Source organism: Pempheris klunzingeri, chromosome 13 (genome assembly GCF_042242105.1).
Source record: "Pempheris klunzingeri isolate RE-2024b chromosome 13, fPemKlu1.hap1, whole genome shotgun sequence".
Lineage (NCBI taxonomy): Eukaryota > Metazoa > Chordata > Actinopteri > Acropomatiformes > Pempheridae > Pempheris > Pempheris klunzingeri.
This window is the reverse complement of record NC_092024.1, coordinates 9,547,560-9,566,996: the sequence shown is the minus strand read 5'-3', so window position 1 is coordinate 9,566,996 and position 19,437 is coordinate 9,547,560. Positions and strand designations below refer to the sequence as shown.

The 19,437-nt window shown below is 43.8% G+C and overlaps 1 protein-coding gene across 4 annotated transcripts; it reads right to left on the bottom strand.

Annotated features, from left to right (window-relative positions):
* LOC139212094 (coiled-coil domain-containing protein 9B) lies at nucleotides 1-17,944 on the bottom strand. Of its 4 annotated transcripts, none has more exons than XM_070842553.1 (14): nucleotides 17,729-17,944; nucleotides 14,530-14,637; nucleotides 14,265-14,369; nucleotides 13,978-14,136; nucleotides 12,636-12,785; nucleotides 10,289-10,351; nucleotides 8,122-8,300; nucleotides 6,628-6,677; nucleotides 6,471-6,521; nucleotides 5,978-6,074; nucleotides 4,854-4,887; nucleotides 4,158-4,746; nucleotides 3,987-4,069; nucleotides 1-3,581 (listed from the first exon to the last, which is right to left on the bottom strand). In XM_070842553.1, the coding sequence occupies exons 1-14, from the start codon at nucleotides 17,738-17,740 to the stop codon at nucleotides 3,555-3,557; spliced, it is 1,707 nt and encodes a 568-aa protein (XP_070698654.1). In that variant the 5' UTR covers nucleotides 17,741-17,944; the 3' UTR covers nucleotides 1-3,554. The 4 variants fall into 4 exon arrangements, with proteins under 4 accessions (XP_070698654.1, XP_070698655.1, XP_070698656.1 ...); XM_070842554.1 differs by having other exon boundaries at nucleotides 13,978-14,133; XM_070842555.1 differs by lacking the exon at nucleotides 17,729-17,944 and having other exon boundaries at nucleotides 14,265-14,379; nucleotides 14,530-14,583.
* Between the last annotated feature and the right edge of the window lie 1,493 nt (nucleotides 17,945-19,437).

The window sequence follows — 19,437 nt, the reverse complement described above, 5'->3', positions numbered from 1 at the left end:
TACAGAAAAAAAACTTTATTGATGCTCCGTATGCCTCCATCCAAACTGTTCTACAGTAAGTTAAACTATGTTGCACACAGATTTAAATTAGCATGAACAGCAAAAAGCTGGGATCACACACACTCATACACAGGCACTCACAATTATTCTTTCCTTATGAGTGTATGAGGACAGCAGTGAACGCCCAGACGGAGCAAGACAATCACAATCACCTCTTAAATTTGACATTTAAGCGAGGTGATATTGCAGATGTCTAATAACTACATAAACGAGTGCTTAACATGGACAAATGTACAACTGCTCTATGGTTGTAGGTCCTAAATTGCATGTCATTGAATTGAATCCCACAGTGAATTTTACATATTTCAGAGGTAATCTGCATGACCTGCTTTTTAAACAGATGTTTCCTTTACCGTCCATTCAAATCCCATATATAATAAGACCTCTATTCAAAAACAGCACATTTTCTTTCTTGATGGCTGGACTTGACTCAAACCTTGTGACATGCGTCTTGGTTTTCCCAGTGTGCTTCTGGTAGATTCCTGATGATTTTTGTTTTATGTAACCAACAGTTGAAGCTGACAGGGCCCTGCGGCTCAGAGCATGTCCACTAATGTTCTCTACTCACAGTTACATAACTGGTTACTATGTTGTAGCATTTACGAAAGCCAAAAACTTATTTAAGGACAGAGTTCTTGTAAGGCTTCTTATTATAATTGTCACTTGATACCAAAAATAAAATAACAGACAATAAATAAAAACAAATCCATACATGTCACAGAGAAAAGACAGCTACAGCTAATGCACATTGTTTTAGATTTGCAAAATCATTATAGTTAACATTCTGTTGTCCAAATGGAGAGACAAATAAATAAAATCAATACTGATGCTGCAGTGTTAGTGCAGTACATTTAACACTACTGTATGTTATGATACAAACCATGACATAAAGGTACACCTTCAATATTTGAAGAAGCCAATATGCAAGGCACAACAGCTGGCTAAAATCTTAATGATATAGCTTTTCAAAAATAAGGCTGAACCCTCACAGACCTGGATGATTTATTTTCAACATCTCAGGTCTGTCGGTCCCACAGGGGCCAAAAGCCTCAACAGAGCAAATGGTTGGAGACTGTGATGTATCGGGACGCTTAATGCTGGTTGTTTAAAGACAGCATGACCAAACTATTAAAAAAATAATGTTTTAGCTCTCTCTGGCTTCTCTGTTGTTGGACGTCTATTGTTTAAATTTGCAAAACTAGACATACATTAAAATTCCATGTTAAGTGCTTAGAAACTAATAATATGAGTCTGAGGAAGACCAGATTGTTGGGTTCAGCTGTAAAACTGTACCAATAAAGGACACATTTGAGATTTTAGTTCTACATTTTCACTGATTAGAAAGATTTACTGAAAACAGCCATATTTTCATGACAGTAATGTGGATTTTGCTATTAGCTAGCTGTTAGCCTAGCATTAAAGGGGCACTCCAGCCATTTAGATCCGTGCTTCCATAAAGTTGGGGGCTTTAAATCTATGTAACAGAGGCTGAGATATCCCAACTTTTAGCCCCCAGTATGGGTCAAGCTTCAAAAACACAGAATACTGCATTTCCCATAATCCAACTTGATGGAATTTCTGTCAGATCATCTCTGCCCTGCAAATACCACATTCCCAGTTTGTGACATGGGCCTCCCAAATAGAGAGGGGATAAATGGAAAAAATATGGATGATGCTCTACAGTGAAAGACAAATAATTTTTTGATCCCATTTGAATTGCGCCATTTATTATTAATATGATGCTTGCCAGTGAAAAAGCTAATTTTGCATGTAAAGAAATTCGCAGTAGTTTGCAAAGATGGTAAAGTACAATTTAGGTTTGTGTGAACTACAACCTCCACAATATACACCACCTGGTAGCTAGCTAGCTAACTCAGAAATGTTCCACGCACAAATGTAGCGTTATCTTATCTGATCCTTTTATCAGCTAGGAAGAACATGCAGACCCCTCTACCTGCTCCTGTGACTACACCCAGATACCGCAAACACACAGACATCGTAGCTTTAGCAGCGCTGGGTAGCCTAACGCCTTTTATACAACTTCTTTGTAATTACCTATTTTCAGTCTTCTATTTCAACAGTTTTACAATAAACAGCAACTTTCTTTTTTAAACTGACAAACATCATATGTGTGACTAGTAATGCAATTCAAGCGGCATCAAAATATTTGTTTCACACCATTGACTATCCTACATATTTTTTCCAAAATTACATCCCATGGTTGTGAAGGAAGGGGGGGGGGGGGGGCTTTGCCTCTCTATGAGACAAGCTCCAAAAACACCACATACTACATTTTCCATGATCCAACTCCATGACATTTCCTTCTCTGTCCTGGCAACAACACCATGGATGTAGAAAGAGAACTGTATACAGCATTGGAGGCAGGGCTCCATTAATTCCTATGAAAGTGGCGCATGAAGCCAAAGAAGTTCAACTTCCCGGTTCTAAAAGCATCTTTGTTGGGCCCAAAGAACATGGATACTAGCGTCTCAGCCCTACCAAGCTGGCCAACTTCCGCCTAGCCCTTCGCTAATGTAAAAAATGTAATATTGAGGCTCTCTCCAAATGTTATTGTACTGAATGGATCAAATTCTGATGGTGAAAGGAGTGATTTCGCGGAAGTTGTGACCCTCAAAAATATGTATCAGCTGATTTACAGATGTCTCTTTCACAGTGTAAAGTTTTTTTGGGCCAAATGGCATCTTATGAGATAACCTTGATGATGTCACTATGACAACATCAGTCAGCACGTGACTATGACTTCATCAAGGTAATTGTGTGCTTGAGTGCCCCTTTAAATGCCCTTTACAACAAAAACCTTTGTGTCAGAGGTAAGACCTTCAAAACTGAACAAGACAGTGAGTCTCAAATGTGGCCTTTAATAATGTAGTGATTTCAGATGTGTGAAAGGCCATTGACTGGAAGCAGTTAATAAATAATATCTACTCACACAGGTTTGAGTGTAGAAATACAGACTCTACTATAGGTCTGCTCCTACTGTATCATCATACAATACAGACTTTACTTCATTTATTGAAAACACCTCTAAGGCAGGATCAGGCACTAGACAATTTAGCTGTGGCTGAAATTTATTTTCAAGGGCTACCTAAGTGTAACTGATTAGCTAGCCTCCTGATATGTACCTCGAAATTTTCATACAAATGTAAACATTCAATGATATTGCACTCAAGCAGCATACTAACATACTGAACAATGCGTCAGTATACGTACTTTTATACTCATAAAGTGCTTGGGTGTAGCAAATATTTGAGCAGGGAAAACATTCACCGTTCCTACATTAAAGGTTTAGATATTTGAAAACTTCCACAGGTGGGACACACCACAGCAAAATTAAACCATGGTTTTGTGTGTAAGCCATAAAGATGGTACCTCAGATGAGTTACCTGAAGCAGAATGATGTATCCAAATACAAAGAGCCGAGGCTCTCTGTTACTGCGATTTGGTTTCACTATTTACATCCCAAAAAATGTCAGTCAAACAATCTTCCCATGTTCTCGTGCCTGCAAGAAAGAGAAAAACATACATAAAAAGTGTGCAAACAGATTTTCTTTCCATACTTTACATAGCCAGTATATTCTTCTCAAACCCACCACTTCCCTTTTCTATATGAATTATTTAAGCAGGCGGTTGACTAATTATCAAGCTGTTTGAGTGGTGGATGAGATGAAGAAGCAATCTCTCTTGAGAATATGCCTCTTGCACTTCAACTGGCCTCAGAGGTGGTGAATACACTTAAACCGAAATTGAATGGAACACAGCTGCAGTGCAGATATACCACCCGTCTCTCTCTCTCTCTCTCTCTCTCTCTTCATCCATTTCACTCATCATCCATTTGCACTTCCCTCCATCAGTCCATTTACACATATATCGATTGTCCCATCCCTCTTCCTGTCTCTCACACTGACCTTGTCATTGCTGGTGGAGTGTGTTGGGTGTGTTTCTCCTGACTCCAGGCTCAGGACAGACAGACCGGAGTCTATTAGTTCCTCTTTGAAAGAAAACCAACATTAGCTTAGGTGTGTACTGTCCAGATGTACTGTCAGAAACAGTCAGGAACCTCTGAAGCTATTGCATACCTGTGTTTGTGTTGCTGATGTTGCACTTGGCAAGCTCTACAGGCTGGCCAGAGCTCTCCTGTAGCGAGGCAGAGGCTTTTTCAGGAGAGGGGGAGCTGGGAGCTGTGGGTGGGGTGCTGTCTTTTTTTGTATTTTCTGTTTCAGAGGCCTGCTGCTGGGCAACAGGAGGAGCAGGCGGACCACCTCCCTGATCCTGAGGGCTACCGTCATCCTGCTTGGCACTTTCAAGAGGCTGCTGTGGCCCCTGCACTTGTTCTTTTTTAGGCGAAGGAGGTTTTAAGGAGATCGGACTTCTTGATTCTGAGCTGCCAGAGTCCTGAGAGCCTGTGGTTTGTCTTGTATGAACCCCTTGTACAAGTTCCTCTGAGAAGCGCACTTTCTTCTCCGAACCCCGAGGGGACGAAGCCTGTGCCTTCTCCTGAGTGGGGGAGTCAGGAGCAGTGGATCCGCTCACTTCCTCAGATGTACTCAGTGAATCTGGGCTGGGCGATGGCTTCATTTTTGAGTCCTGATCTTTCTGATCTTCTCCCTCGGGATCTGTGAGGGCGTCAAGTTCCTCCAAGAACTCCTCTAATGTGGTGTCAGAAGTCTGGAGGATGAGGTTAGAACAACAAATCAGGAATTTATGCTTCTTAAGTGACATTTATATCAATAAAGTCGCATTTACTCTCACTAGCACTCACTTTGCTATCTCACCTGTAGGTTTTCTCCTTCTTCATTTGCCTGCCATCTAAAATGCAAATGGACATTTATCAAAAGCTATTTTGTGACAATACAGAAACAGTGGGTAGTGAATCTGTTACTCTGTTGTCCATTACAACATGCAACTTACAGTAAACTGTATAGAAGAGTTACAGAAAATATCCATGTTCACTTTCTTGCCAACAGTCAAATGAGAAGATCGATACCACTCTCGTGCCCGTACAGTAAATATTGAGCTTAGCTTAACATACAGACAGGGGGAATTTTTACGCTTCAATTTCTAGACGGAATAAATTAACAAGATATAATATGTTAACTTGTGGATTTTGTACCTTTGCACTGAGCCAGGCTAACTGGTTCCTGCCTTTATGCTGAGCTAGGCTAGCACTCGCCTGGTTGCAGCTTCTTACATAACGCACAGATTGGTATCAATGTTCTCATCTACCTCTCTAAACAAAAGCAAACAAGTGTATTTCCCCAAATCTTGAACTACGCCTTAAATACTGCACGGTCAAATAAGAGAAAGAAAAAGCAAAGGATGAGAAAGGTGAAGCAGAAAGCTGTAGGTAGCCTAGCTCTCGTTAGCTTTGCTCTCAGCTGTTGCAGTCTTAGTGGTGTGTGGGCTGCTTCTCACTACACTCGGATTTATTGCCAGCTGTGACAGAAGCGTTTAGGTCACTTTCACACTGAAAAGCTATAACGAATCATTTTCAGGTCTGTGATCTTGTGTCGTTTTGAGATTATGAGCAACGTTTCTAACTTCTGCTAACAGCACACCCAGCACATTGGTGTGTTTCACAACAGAGAGAAGCAGGAGGAGAAAAAAGTGAATGTAGCACATGGATGGGGCCTCCTGGGTTATTTAGTCAGCTGCCACAACTTCTACATCAGGTCTCATGACATCCTGGGGAATTTGTACATTAGGGCACAGTGCAAGAAAACAACATGTCTTCCCACAACCGTTTTACATATCTCATTAGTCATAGCGGGATTTCTTTTTACACTTTATTGAGTCTGTGGTGAGAGACATCCGGATGGTCGAATGAACTTGAACATGAGGCTGTCGTGCGTTTGTGTGTGCGTGGCACTAATGTAGATGATGTTTAGCTGTTACTGACCTCCTGGCTCTCCCAGTCAGACGATCTATGCCTTTTGCTTTGCTGCTCATCACTAGCACGTTTTTAGCTCCCTTGTCTTTGCCTCGCTTCTCGTGACCTAGAAGCCAAGGAACACTGACAGTTTAAGTCACCATTAAACAACATCTTACATGAAAAATCCATTACTCTTTCTGCTGAGATAACATTATATCTTTAATTGTTTCCTCGCTGCGTGGGCTTACATTTCTTTCAATTTCTGGGAAAAACTATGATGATTTGAGGAGCCACTCCCAACATTATCTGGCTTCCTCTTCCTGATATCCCAACAGTTTACCCAGTTCAATGAGCCACATGTGAATTATGTCCCACACTAAAATCCTCTTTCAGCATGAAAAATATCAAATTATAACAGCGAGGAAATCAGAAAATAACTTTTCACAAATTCACAAAGGTTTTCTCAGCTTTTCTATACACTGTATGATAATTCTAAGGCACTAATTTGTATATGGAGTACCTCTTGAGTCAGCGCCTGCCCTGGATTGTCCTCTTCTAGCATTTCGTCCACCTAGTATGAACCAAGATAATGACGAAACAGACCTGTGATTGCCATGTTTTGATGTGAGAGGTCTTATTGCTCATGATCTCAGTTTTGAACTATGCGAGTGTCTCACCTCTGCTGGAAGGGCCCCAGTCTCTGTCGGGGAGGGATTTGTCTGAAAACCTAAAAGTGGAGCTTCAGTTTAGACAGAAACCCAAAACAACGCAAGCAGTGTCTTGTCACCAGGTTCTTCTGATATTCGAATATCGTCATTGTTCATTTATTATGGTCATAAAATTTGAGATTCTGCTGTATCAGTGAGAGGTTTTCCTCCAGTCACCAGTCACACCATTGTGTTTCACATGCAGCGAGACTGTCTAAATTGGTGAATCAAAAACACATTTCCTCTTCTATTCTTACTCGGGGGCCTTGTTTAAGCCTCACCAAATAAGGCAAGGCATTCCATCCCTTATCCCGAGCTAAATTTAGCTGCTCCTCCCTTGTCTCTTTACATTTTGATGCTTCCTTTAACAGGACGTTAATTTACTCTAGAGCTTGGTCACTCTTTGTACTACTGCCTGGTTTGTTTGAAATTTAACAAACACTTAAAACTAATGGGCTGTATTTTTTCCTCCAGTCAGTCTGGGGTGCTATTGTGTGTTTTCACAAGGAAATGGGATGGAAAGCTTTAAGAACATGAAATGTGTTTAACAAAGTTTCACTTTAAAATCAATGGATGCTGTTATCAAATTGAGAAATGTGAGAATACACAAGTTATAGTGACTTCCCACTACATACTGTTAACACAATAATACAGTTGGCCTGAAATGTAATTATTTGGAGATGCAATCATTTAGCAACATCCTGTGACCTGATGAGATTTACCCTTGTGATCATGCGGCAGTACATGAAGTCCAGATAGCTCATCTAATGGATTCTTCCACGGAATAATCTAACTAGAGAGAAACAGGCTGTTCTTCTTCTTTGTTTGTTAATGCTTGAATTGAGCTTTTCACTAACTTCTAAAGTAAAATAAGAGGAGAAGAAACAACATTTTGCAGCGCATTAGCTAATGAAGCTGGTAATTAGACCATATTTAAATAAAGTCACTGTGTGTACCTATGATTACAGCATATAAGAAAAGGGAACTACAATAATAAAAGAGTTAGATGAAGTTAGATGAAGAAAACAGTTCAATCTTCTCAATAAGTCCCAGCGGGAAAGTAAATAATTCCCAAAATGTTGTACTATTACTTTAATAGAAAAAAAAACGAGGACGGATTATTAGGAATATACCACAATAAATAACAGGACATAGACTGGTGGTTAGAGAAGTAGATTTGGCCTCCACTTGTTTACTGAACAATAACACTCTGCTCTCCTTCAACTACCACCAAGTGGCGATAAGCCTCGATAAAGATTTTATCCCCTATTGCTCAGTGGCCAATGGCAAGACAACTGTGAATGTGAAGCTGCGCTTTGCTGGAGAAGATTAAATACGTTCAGTCAACATTTCCTGAACAGAGACAGGTTAGAAAAGACGAGTTCTCCGGCATAAAAAAGGGAACCACTGAAGGCACCGGCAGATAAAAGTGCTGTAGGAAGGCTGCATGCTAAGACGTCTTACATGTTGTCAGTTTTGTCCATGTCCCACGCCCGTCTCCACTGGCCCTTGGCGTTTTTGTGGCGAGCCACCCGCTCCCTGTCGATCTGCTCACGCTCTTTCTTCCACCGCAGGTATTCCTCCTGCTCCTCTTTCGATGTGGGGATGTTGAGATCGGTGCTGGCCTGCGGGCTCTCGGGCTCCTTGGCAGACACAAATCAGTTCAGCGCATTTTAATGCATCCTAAAAGCAAGCGGCCCTCTTAATGTAGATTTAGATGATAGTGATGTCCACTCATCTGTAATGAAGCACTGGCGTTGAAACATGACTAAATCTAACACCCGCTGCACTCAGAGTGCCACATTATAATACTTCGGAAGCATCACTCTAAACACTAATCAGAGCAGTGAGGGGAACAAGCTCACCAATAGCCTCATATCAAACATGGGAGGGCATAAACAACAGCTTCTCATCTCCAAACAAATTAAACAGCAACATGGCAATATGGGTTCAAGAGGAGGGAGCTAAACAAGGATATTTCTGGCATTTTCTTATATTCTGAATGACTGTAGATGCCAATCACTGCCTCAGTGTTAGTACGAATGATGGCCTCTGGGTGTCGATTGATTCCAGTCAGCTCCCATTTGATCTTAAAAAGCTTCTTGTTTGTTCACCATGATTAATGTAAGGTGACAGTATTCCAGGAACAGTGTACTATAAATGCAATTAGGTCCCCTTCCATCCCCCTCTTAACCTGCTTATCGATTAGTGAGATGAGAGCAGAAAGTATTGCTTGTTAATACTAAAGGGAGATCTGATGCAGGCTCTTTAACACATCAAAGGGGACAGAGACTGTGCGCTCTTTTTTACAAAGCCCCGGAGCGAGACAGCACTACAAACACTGCTGTGCTCCAAGGGAAATCACGGAAAAGACCAACAATTTCTGAGAGAGATCGCTGAGAAGTACTTATCGGTGCTTGTTTTTTGTACAGCAGGAGGCAGATGATGTTGCTGTCTAGAGGAAAATGAAAACTGTGTGAGTTTACTACATGCTACGACACATTATGTCAGGCAGAGAGAAAAACAGAACAGTGGCGGTAAGAAATGATCAAGGGTGACGTTTTCTCCTCCAGGTGTGGACCAATCGCTGCCAAGTAAACATGTTGCCTTCCTGTGTACAGTTATGGCAGAACACGACATCTGTGCTCATCCCTCTGTTTTCCATCTCCTCTCCCCTCCCTCTCCTCTGGCCCCCCGGAGGACTTTGAGGGCCACAAGGGAGGGCGCTTCTCGCATGTTCCAACAGGCCGGTTGCTGCTGCCACCTCAGCCGCCCTGCTAATTAGCACTATTCAATTCCTCGCTTTCATGAGGCCTCGCAGGGAGGTTGTCAGGGGTCGAGGCAGGTGGGGTGGACATTACACAGCAAGTCTGGCCAGAGCTGAGAGAGAGCAGGACTTGGGCTCAGGCAGTGCACACACACTTAGATAGATTAGAAATGGGGAATACGAATGACTGTGCTCATTTTCTAGATTGCTGAACTGGTTCTTTTCTTCCTACAAAGCCGCACTGGTTTAGGCTGGAAAATGCCAGAAGATGTTTCCAGTATATTTGTTAACCAAAACAGCAAACAAAGCCGAGACCTGTCTGAACTTTGCACAACACCTAGAAAAAAAAAAAACTCAGCATGGTATTTCCTTGAGCACTCGCTCTGCTCGGACTGCAAAGCAGGCAAGATGCGGAGAGGCATCAACAGCATCACTTGTCATGTGGCGTATTCAGCGGGCCTTTGAAGCCCCGTCCTCTCTGCCTCCCCAGTTAGACTGTTTATCGCACGCCTGATCTGTGAGACAGCTCTGAGCTACTCCAGCAACGTTAACACGTGAGCCAGCGGAAGGCAGATGGGGACAAGCACTAGAAAAAGAGGGGAGGGGGGGGGGTGTTGTGCATGGCAACGTGCTGTGCGTGTCTGCATGTGAGTGTCTGTGATGACAGTAGAGCGCATATTTGCATTTCTCTGTGTGTCACATTTTAGTGCTGTCATATAGAAACCCCGTATTTCTCAATTGTTTCCAGTTCAGTAAATAATGTTATCATTATGAGATAACTGCACGTGGAAGGGTATGTTCTAGATAGTGATAATATGCATGGTAATATGTGATGTGCGTGTATGTAGGTGTGAATTGTGGTACCTGGCATTGCTCAGAGAGCCTGTGGTGCTCCTCAGTGTGCTTCTGCCCTTGTTTAACCTCATCCTGTCAGAGAGAACAATAAGGGTGACAAGGCAACTTGTTGCAAACCGATTAAACATGCTTGTAAAGAGTCATATTACTGCTCCCATAAACAGTAAAGGCAAATCAAGCCAGAGCACAATCATCCATTGAGATTAAGAGGCCTACACTGCCCCCAAGTGGACTACTAGTAATTTGGCACTCGGTTCAGTTTTAAATGTCCACTCTGCAATGAAGTCATCAGAGCAGAGTGCAGTTTGCAGGCGGTTGAACGTCAGTGGTTTTCAATATGAAACTCGCTTTATTGCAGGTGGAGAATTGTGTGAGTTTTGCTTCTAGTGTATTTCTGGCTGCTCCAGTGAACACAGCGGATGAGTCATGTTGCCATTAACAGCAACACTTGCATGAACTGTCGAGGGAGGAAAGACAACAAACACTGGACAGAGGGGTCTAGTGCACCTACAGACAATGACGCCCACACACACACACTCGTGCACGCTCTCCTGCCCACACAATCGAGCGCAGTCTGGCTTACACGCAAACAAAAAGGACCCCTGACTACCTTGTTTCTTTTCTTCTTTCTCCTCTCACTCCTTCCTCCTCTCCCTCACGGACCCTTTCCTGGCACATCGCCAGTCCCATCTCTTTGGCAGCATAATGAGCCTTTTCAGAGTGAGAAGGCAGTCGAATGTTAATTAGATCAAATCGGCCCTTTCAGGATGGTGGGAATGGGGAAACAATCGTGCCAGAGGAGAGCAGACCACTTCAGGTTCCAGAGAGGGGAAATGGAGGCTGGGAACAGATGGTTGGCTGCCAGGAGTATCTCCCCTTCTCTTTTTTCCTCACTCCCTGTCTCTGCATTTCCTTTCTCCCCTCTCACTCCCTCTGTGAACTGACAGTCTAGTCATGGGGTACTTCCAGGCATTACAAACTGCCTGGGACGGTGCCAAATAACCACACCCCTTTCACACAGTCATTATTTATTTCCAGTCCCACACACACACTGGCTAGAAAACTATGTCAGAGGCAGGAGAAAGCACAGCAATGTGCAGTTTATCATGGATCTTTTCCAAACAAATATTTTTCTAACACTTGCCAAATAGATCTATGACATTTTCTCCTCCTATCAACACCCTTTCACAGCATTTGCCCCGCCGCTCTCATAAACCGCGTTAAATGATAGTGGTTATGTAAATAGCGACCACGTGGAAACCAGGTCTCTGGGTTTTACAGATGACTGGTGCACTGGAGCGCTGGCTACTGTTCAAGTGCTGAATCAGTCCACATGATAAATAAAGGGGGACAGACCAGAAATAAAGGCAAGAGAACAGCATGTTCAGCCCATAGATTTAGCGCACATTAACTCAGACAGGCCAGTGAGCAGCTCTCGGTGTATCAGCCAATCACAGGCAGATGTACACATACATATTTAGAAAGAGGCTCCACTGGTTTTGTGTCCAGAGACGACTCCTGTGACTAGACTGTGTCTGTGTTTACAGTGGTGAGGATCAGCTGTCTCTGCTGTGCATCAGCTTATTGATTGAGCAGCCTGTGTGTGTCTGTGAGTGTGTGTGTGTGTGTGTGTGTCAAGCTACAGACTGAGGCAGAGCAGCTGTTGCAGAGCTTCTGCATACCCAGAGAGGGAGGGGGGCATAAGGTCACTGACAGTGTGACATTTTACAGACGGGGGTGCTGCATGTGCACATGTGTCTCTGCCTGTCTGCATTAAACATGGGATCTGAGATCTACAGTACACAGCAAAGCTATTAATGTTTAATATAGTATCTTTGAACTGTTAAGGCCTTTGTTGGAAAAAGGCCCTAGAGGGAGTTTGTGAACTTTAGTCTTTTCCGCACACCCAAAAGCATCTACAACCCAGAGGTAGAATGATTTTTTTTTTGCCAAAAATACAACAAAAGCTCCTCAGAGGGAGAAAATAAAAAAATATCTGTCAGACCTTAGAGGGATTACACTAAAAAATAGCAGAACCAGTCATCCAGGCCCTTTGAACATTCTCGATTTGTGGAGATTCAGCTCTACAGAGCATCTACTCAGCCGATAGCTCTATTAGCTGCCCCCCTCTGTTAATCCCACACCAGTCAGTCACAGCCCCAGTCAGCCTCCTGTCCACAAACCATTGTGCTCCATCACTGGATGGGTGTGGCCAGCCGACATGTCTGACATCTATGCAAAACACGTCGGTGCAGCACGAGAGAATGAACAAAGGGGGATGTGGGAGTGAAAGCAGACTGGAGGGTGCGTGCTGAAGCGTATGATCGCTGGAGTGTTCAGTGCGTCTGATTCAGACCTGCGCCGCTGTGTCTCTCTTGATCACATGAGGTGGCTGCTTCCCTCTCCCCGCTGACTCCAAGCGCTTCGCCATTCCGTCATCTGTAGGGCTCTTGATGTCCGGAGGGCCCGGCCTCTTGTCTGGCCTCTCACTCACCACCCTCTTACCCTGGAGAGACAGTTATTCATATTAGAGTATCATACCTGTAGCAATGTGCATCGTAATAAAACAGTGCCAGCGCATGGCCAAACTGTGCACAGGCATGATTTATTTAGAGCACAAATACTAAACATCAACAGTGATTCATGTGCACAGATCAAAACATCTACGCCTGACACCTGCCGCCTTGATACACACCAAGATAGCACATTGTACTTTATACAGCTGCACATTTTTAGCCACGCTACCACCAGGTCTCTTTGGCCAACTATGTCAGTCTGTCAGTCAGCCCACCACACTTGAGTCCACCAGAATGAAATATCTGAACCACTGGATGAAGTGTGGTACTGATGCCCAGTGTCCACAGAATGTATCCTAATAACTTTGGTGATCCCCAGCCTTCTCCACTAATGCCACCAGCAAGTTGACATTTCAAAAATGTAATTTGTCCAGTGACAAACGTCCATGACAGTCCCATCAGCCTCAGCAGTCACTCATGTTTAGAGTTGATAAGCAAATGTTACCATGCTAACCCACTAAGCTAAGACATTGAACATGGTAAACATTACTTGGTAAAGAGCAGTATTTTAGCTCAAGCATTATCACTGTGAGTATGTTAGCATGCTGATGTCAGCATTTAGCCACAGACTGTGTGTACAGTGTATGCATTTAGCTCAAAGCACTGCTGTGGCCCACACAGCTGTTAGCATGGATGTTAACTCGTAGCTACGTTGGCTACTCTTACAGCTTGGCTGAGCAAAAAATTATCATATTTTTATCATATATATAATTATCATATCATATTTAGCTTCTTTTGTTAACTACACCATGAGTGCATGTGTCAAACCTGCAAACAACCTCCTGAATAGCAGATATACAGACAGTGATCTCAACTGCAAAAGTCTGACTCAAACTCTGGCAAAATGTTTGTTGTAAACTGAACAATTCACTATCCTCAAATGTCTGAACAGTCATCAGTTTTAAGTGCTCCTGCTTTCTTTTACAAGGTATCATACTTGTTTTCTACCTAAAGCCAACTGGTTGAACGCTTATTTCATTGATTGCATCTTGGGGGGACCTATTGATTTAAATGAGGAATTGCTTTGGTGTGATTCTTTCATTTATTACAGTAAACCTTCAGGGGTTTTGGGGTCTCCTATATTGTTCCTTACCACCAACAGTGAATGGGCAGTGTATTTACCTTTTTGCCAGCCATGGTGACCATTAGCTGCTTCCTGTGGCCTCGGCCAACACCCTGCTGAGGGCCCTCTCCCCCCCTGTCGGGCCCGGCCTCCTGCTGCCCTTTCCCAGCTGGTGAACCACCGCTGAATGGCTTCGTCACCACCGTGCGATTATCCTGCTAACCAAAGCCAAGAATATGACAATATTCATATAGTTTGCAGCATCTTTTTCACAATAAAAGAAAAGTGTGAGGATGTGCTGTCAGCAACATTTTTACAAATCTTAAATCAAGATGTGAAAACTCACACTTGTGGACTTGCTGATTGTGATTGTCAGATCATCAGCTTTGCCCTTACGGCTCTGCAGCGCCATCCCTTCCTCTTCTGCCCTTTTCTTGTCCTCCTCCACCTCCTAAATGCAACTCAATGAAAACAGCAAACTAATCAGAAAGCCTGAAAGAGCCGCTGGGCTTCCACAGAAAAGAAACATTTTGACATTTCTACACCAGATGATGACTGGTGAACCTTTGAACTCCACAGAAGCTTCTCTGCCTGCGAGCACTTGTCCTTACCTTGTACCTCTTCATGAGCACTTCGTTCTTCCTGCGGAGCGCCTCGATCTTCTTGTCCAGCTCCAGGTCCCTCTCATGATCCCTCTTGGGCATCATGTCACTGGGAGTCTGGAAAGAGAAACATCAGATCATTGATACAATAAAAAAAAGTATGCTCACATTTCAGAATTTTGTTCTTGGCATTACATGAAATGTTTAGATACTACAGTGATACCTCAGTCTGATAGCACAGCAATGTGTTTACCTATCTTTTTTCCATTTACTAAAAGAAGCTAAATATGGTCTAAACACAAGCAGCTGTATAAGAACTTTGCCTACATCAAATAAGAGTAAAACCTGTTAAAATCATTACTATCTGGTTAAAAAATAATAAAAAAAAAAAAAAAAACTGACCAGGTGCTTCATGCCATCTTTCGGTACTTTTGTGGGTTTTCCTGACTTGTCTGGTTACAGTTAATATGGTCAGCACCACACCACTGCATGTGCTAGGATAACACTCACACACACCCTCAAACCCACGACAGATGGAGCATTCATTACAACGCTCAGTTACACAGGGAGAATGCATATGCAGAGCATCCTAAACATCCCAGTGCGGTCAGCAGGGCATGCCTGCTCACACGACATGCACCCCCCCCTACTGAAAATCTCCATGTGCATCTCATGCAACGGCAACTAGGTGTGTGTTAACACTTCCTTTCAAGAAAACCTCTCCTCGCCATGTTAAACCAACTGCAAACATGTGCAGAAGAGCTGCCGAGTTAAAGGAATGTGCACATATATCCAAAGCAGGCGGGATAAGGACTAGGCAGACTAGGATAATATTACAGAATGATAATGGAGATCAAAACAGAGATCGCATTTCCTTTAGCCTGCAGTAACTTAACGTTCTCTCTCCAAGAGGGTCTTGTGTGTAGTTTTTCTGAGGTGCAGCAGGATGTGTGGGTGGGGAAAGTGTGGTTCATTTACCTGGCTGTGGATCAAACTAAAAAGGTGCATGTCTCAGAGGGCTGGTGAATGAGATCTTCCTCTGTGCAGCACGAGGGTTAGGAGAGTGTGTCACCTTCTTTAAGGAAAAAGATCACCAGAGCTTCGGGTCAAGTGCATGACATGACAGAGATGCCATGACAGAAGAAGCTGCTGTAAAACCGCAGTAGTACTGTATACGAATATACTGCATGTTTTGAAGAAACAGTGGTGCATTTTGGGAACACTCATTTTCTTTCTTTGCAGAGACTTAGATGGGAGGATTGATATGAACATGAGCTATTTGAGATTAGTATACAGTATACAGACTGTCTGAAGTCACTGTGAACTTGTCAGGCAGCAGATATAATCCACCACAGAACTGCCTGTGAAATCACAACGGCGATTTTTGTGAATGGGTTAAACGAAATGGGTGCTGGTAGATAGACAGGCAGAACCAGGCGAGCTGTTCACCTCTGTTTCTGGTCTTTATGCTAAGCTAAGCTAACCAGCTGCTAGCTGCAGCTTCATGTTTACCACGCAGACATGAGAATGGTATCAACACTCTCATCTAACTCTGGGAAAGAAGGTGAATAAGCATGTTTCCCAAAATCTTGAGCTATTCCTTTAAATTGGTACACCAGCGTCTGTGAGATGCCAGCACGAGGACGGGTCACAAGGCAGCTCCTACCTTATATAAAATCGAACACATTGTCTCAAAGACACATGCTCCGGGCTATGAGATGACGCTATAGGAAAAAACAAACCAAAAAGAGCATTTCTACTCTCAAGCAAGCTGTTCACTTCAAAGACACCAAAATGAAAGTTGTAACAGTGATCATTTTCTGGGATGTGTGACAGAAATAAAGTGATGTGACAGACAAATATATGCCAAAACTTAGAAAAGATGTGATCAGAGTTTGATGTTTGCTAGACAGAACCTGGGGGAAGCATCTCTCCTCATATCATCACAAAGGTTTCATTCAGCACGCGAACGCCAGTGCTCGGACGACACGCAATGAACGACAACCATTGTCAAAAAAGGAGCTCTTGACTCAATCAGCTAAAGTGTTTCCAATTTTGAATCAATGCTGGCATCATCTGCTGTTATTCACAGCTGAGGAAAGGTGACAACAACGCCGTCAAATAGAGACGTTGCCACTGCTGCTTGTTGAAACTGTGAAAACACATCATTTATTTTGAAGTATCCCATTCTCCACGCGCTATGTAAAATCATTCGAGGGGGTCAAACCCTCTCGACAGAGTCAGGAAGTAGATGTTACACAGTGAGTCAGTCATCCTCACTGTTGCCCCAGTGACGACAAGAGAGTCATGGCTGCTTATATGTGACATTACTAGCACAGAACGATGACTCATGGCTAGTGAGCGCACCAAGTCCATTGCATCGGGATGGCAAGAAATTCTTTTACCATCGCCGCCATTGATACACCCTCAAGGAACGGCTGCCAATGAGATGTTGTTGAACAGTTTGAGTTCAAGAACCACGCTCAAGTCTTTCTTATCAGAGAGATCGGTCCTTGTTTGTTAGTGAAATAGCAAGACCTGCACATCCTGAAGACACTGGTGTCAAACCTGCAAAGACAAATCGAGCACAAGAAAAGTTGGGACTCACTCAGAGAGGCGGCAGGCTGGAAAGTGGCTACCTCACAGCTTCTAGTTGTCAGGGTATCCAAACACAACAGACCATGAGGACATACCGCCAAGAATAGGCGCAAGAGAGACACGCAGCCGACTCTGAATCTCAGCGAGGCCAATGGCGGAGACAGAAGTGCGCGCCGGCCTCCACAGACCAAAGCGGGGGACTGTACCCCTCTGGGTTCGGCCGGGCAGTTCTGCGTTTGTGCAGCAGCAAGGCTAACGTGCACACCCACACACACACACACACACACACACACACACACAATCACAAAACACACAGAGACGTTGTGGGTCTGCCAGCGGACAGCACCCATTGCCCTGACAGGCAGGCAGAGGGAAGGAGGGGGCCCTGCAGAGAGAACGCTGCCAAGGCTTCCTCCTTGCCCAGCGTTCCTGCCACCTACAGGAGCTACAACGGGGGAGAGAAAGAGCCAGAAACATAACTGAAACGCTGCATGCAGCCACAGCTGAATCTGCGACAGAGCAGAACAGGGAGAGGGGGAAACCTAATAGCAGAGAGAGCTGGAGAGTGTGGGATGAGAGGAGAGAGGGGAAGGAGAGAGAAGGCACTCACGGGTCTTTCCATGTCAGCGGTGAGAGCTGGGCTGGGTCCAGGCGCGAGGCAGCCGAGGCGGCAGAGAGGGCTGCCTGGAGTCGACGATCATGCCTCGATTACAATGAGCCAAGTTGGGCAAGCAGCCAAGACGTCTAACAAACGCACAGAGCTCCCCTGTTAACGGATTTCACAGCACCCATCCGCTTGTCCTCTCCCTCTCCCCCTCTCTCTCTCTCTCTCTCTCGATCCCTCTCCCCCTCTCTCTTTCTCCCTCTCCCTCTAACCCTCCCACCCTCCTGCACATATGCTCTCACTCCCTCTCTAAAGCACTTGCTCTTTCCCCTCCTCACTTATCCTCGGCTCAAAGCATGCTAGTTAAATCCTGTCAGCCTCCCCTCAAACACAACACACACTCTGAAGTGAATTAGCACCACTGCCTAATTAACACTACGGTAAAATAATAATAATAATTTGTGTGTGTGTGTGTGTGTGTGTAAATGTGTCACAACAAATCTATACTATTCTACTTTTTTCTTGTTTCAAATAAAACGCTGGTGGTAATATGATGATAGTTTAATAACACCCATAATGTGATTGTTTGTTAATTTATTTGTTCTTTCTTCTCTGAAGCCACAGACTTACTCTGTAGGTATATCAGGCACATGGAGCTGGTGGGCACTGATAATTTGTGGTTAAATGAAGGTTTTTGATTTCCATTTGGTAAAGACACAAAAGAAAAGAGATGTTTTTGTCTCCGTTTTGTAGACATTCAATTCTGTAGCGTGCGTCTTCTTCGTGGTATATTTTTGTGTCCCTATCAGACTAGAAGGGGGAAAAAGAGGAATTGATGTAAAAAATAAATAAATAAATAAATCCGACATTTTTGAAAAGCTTCACCAGTCACTCCCAGTCTGACGGAGGATCCCCATCAAACTCTGTCACTCTATAAATCCAGACATCAGAAATGAGATGCGTGTGCTGTTTTCTCTCAGCTGCATCTCCTACGAGCTCCAGACTACATGTTCAGAGTACTAAAGAAGCTTCCTAAACACTGGGAGGGAGGTGGTGGAGTGTGTGTGTCTGTGTGTGTGTGTGTGTGTGTGTGCGTGTGTGTGAGGGGTTTGCCTGCTGAATTTCCCACAGTTCTTCATGCACGGCGTGCTGCCTTTGCCGAAGCTGCGTCTGAGAACTAATGACATGCAGCAAACAGGCAGACAAATGCTCAAGGAGAGACGCAGAGGTGAAGCCACTCTGTGGAGACTCGGAGTCACTTCTCTGCAGAGCATCATGGGAGCAAACACATCTTTGAAAGTGACGTTTTCCGCCACACGAGTCCACGTAGTTTACATTCTACACGGACCGATCCTGCTAAGCTCTTTACAAAATATTTCAGCCTTGAAGTATTTGAGTTATTTTAGAATCCACGGAGGAAATGTCTTTAAGACGAATGTTTGTGTTTGAAGCTCTGTGGGCCTCTGACATGTTAATACCTGGAAATTGCTGCACTAAATGGTGAACTAAGTAGTTGAGCTTCAACCTTGTGATTCAGTTTATGAGCTTTAGTTTCAGCTGAAGGCATCTACTAGCATGAACCAGCTGTGGGGACAGTGTCAACAGACATGATTAACTGTTGTAACCTGAGGGTCAATTAGGCTCCACGTCAATTAACAACACTTAATTAATAGACAGCAGCCATGTTGGAAGCTCTACCTACACACAGCGGTGCT

Coding starts and splice junctions, on each gene's coding strand:
- LOC139212094 (XM_070842553.1), bottom strand. Junction 10,352..12,635: donor AGAGAGACACAGCGGCGCAG/GTCTGAATCAGA, acceptor TCTCTCTGACAG/GATGAGGTTAAACAAGGGCA. Junction 4,070..4,157: donor CATCAGCAACACAAACACAG/GTATGCAATAGC, acceptor TTTCTTTCAAAG/AGGAACTAATAGACTCCGGT.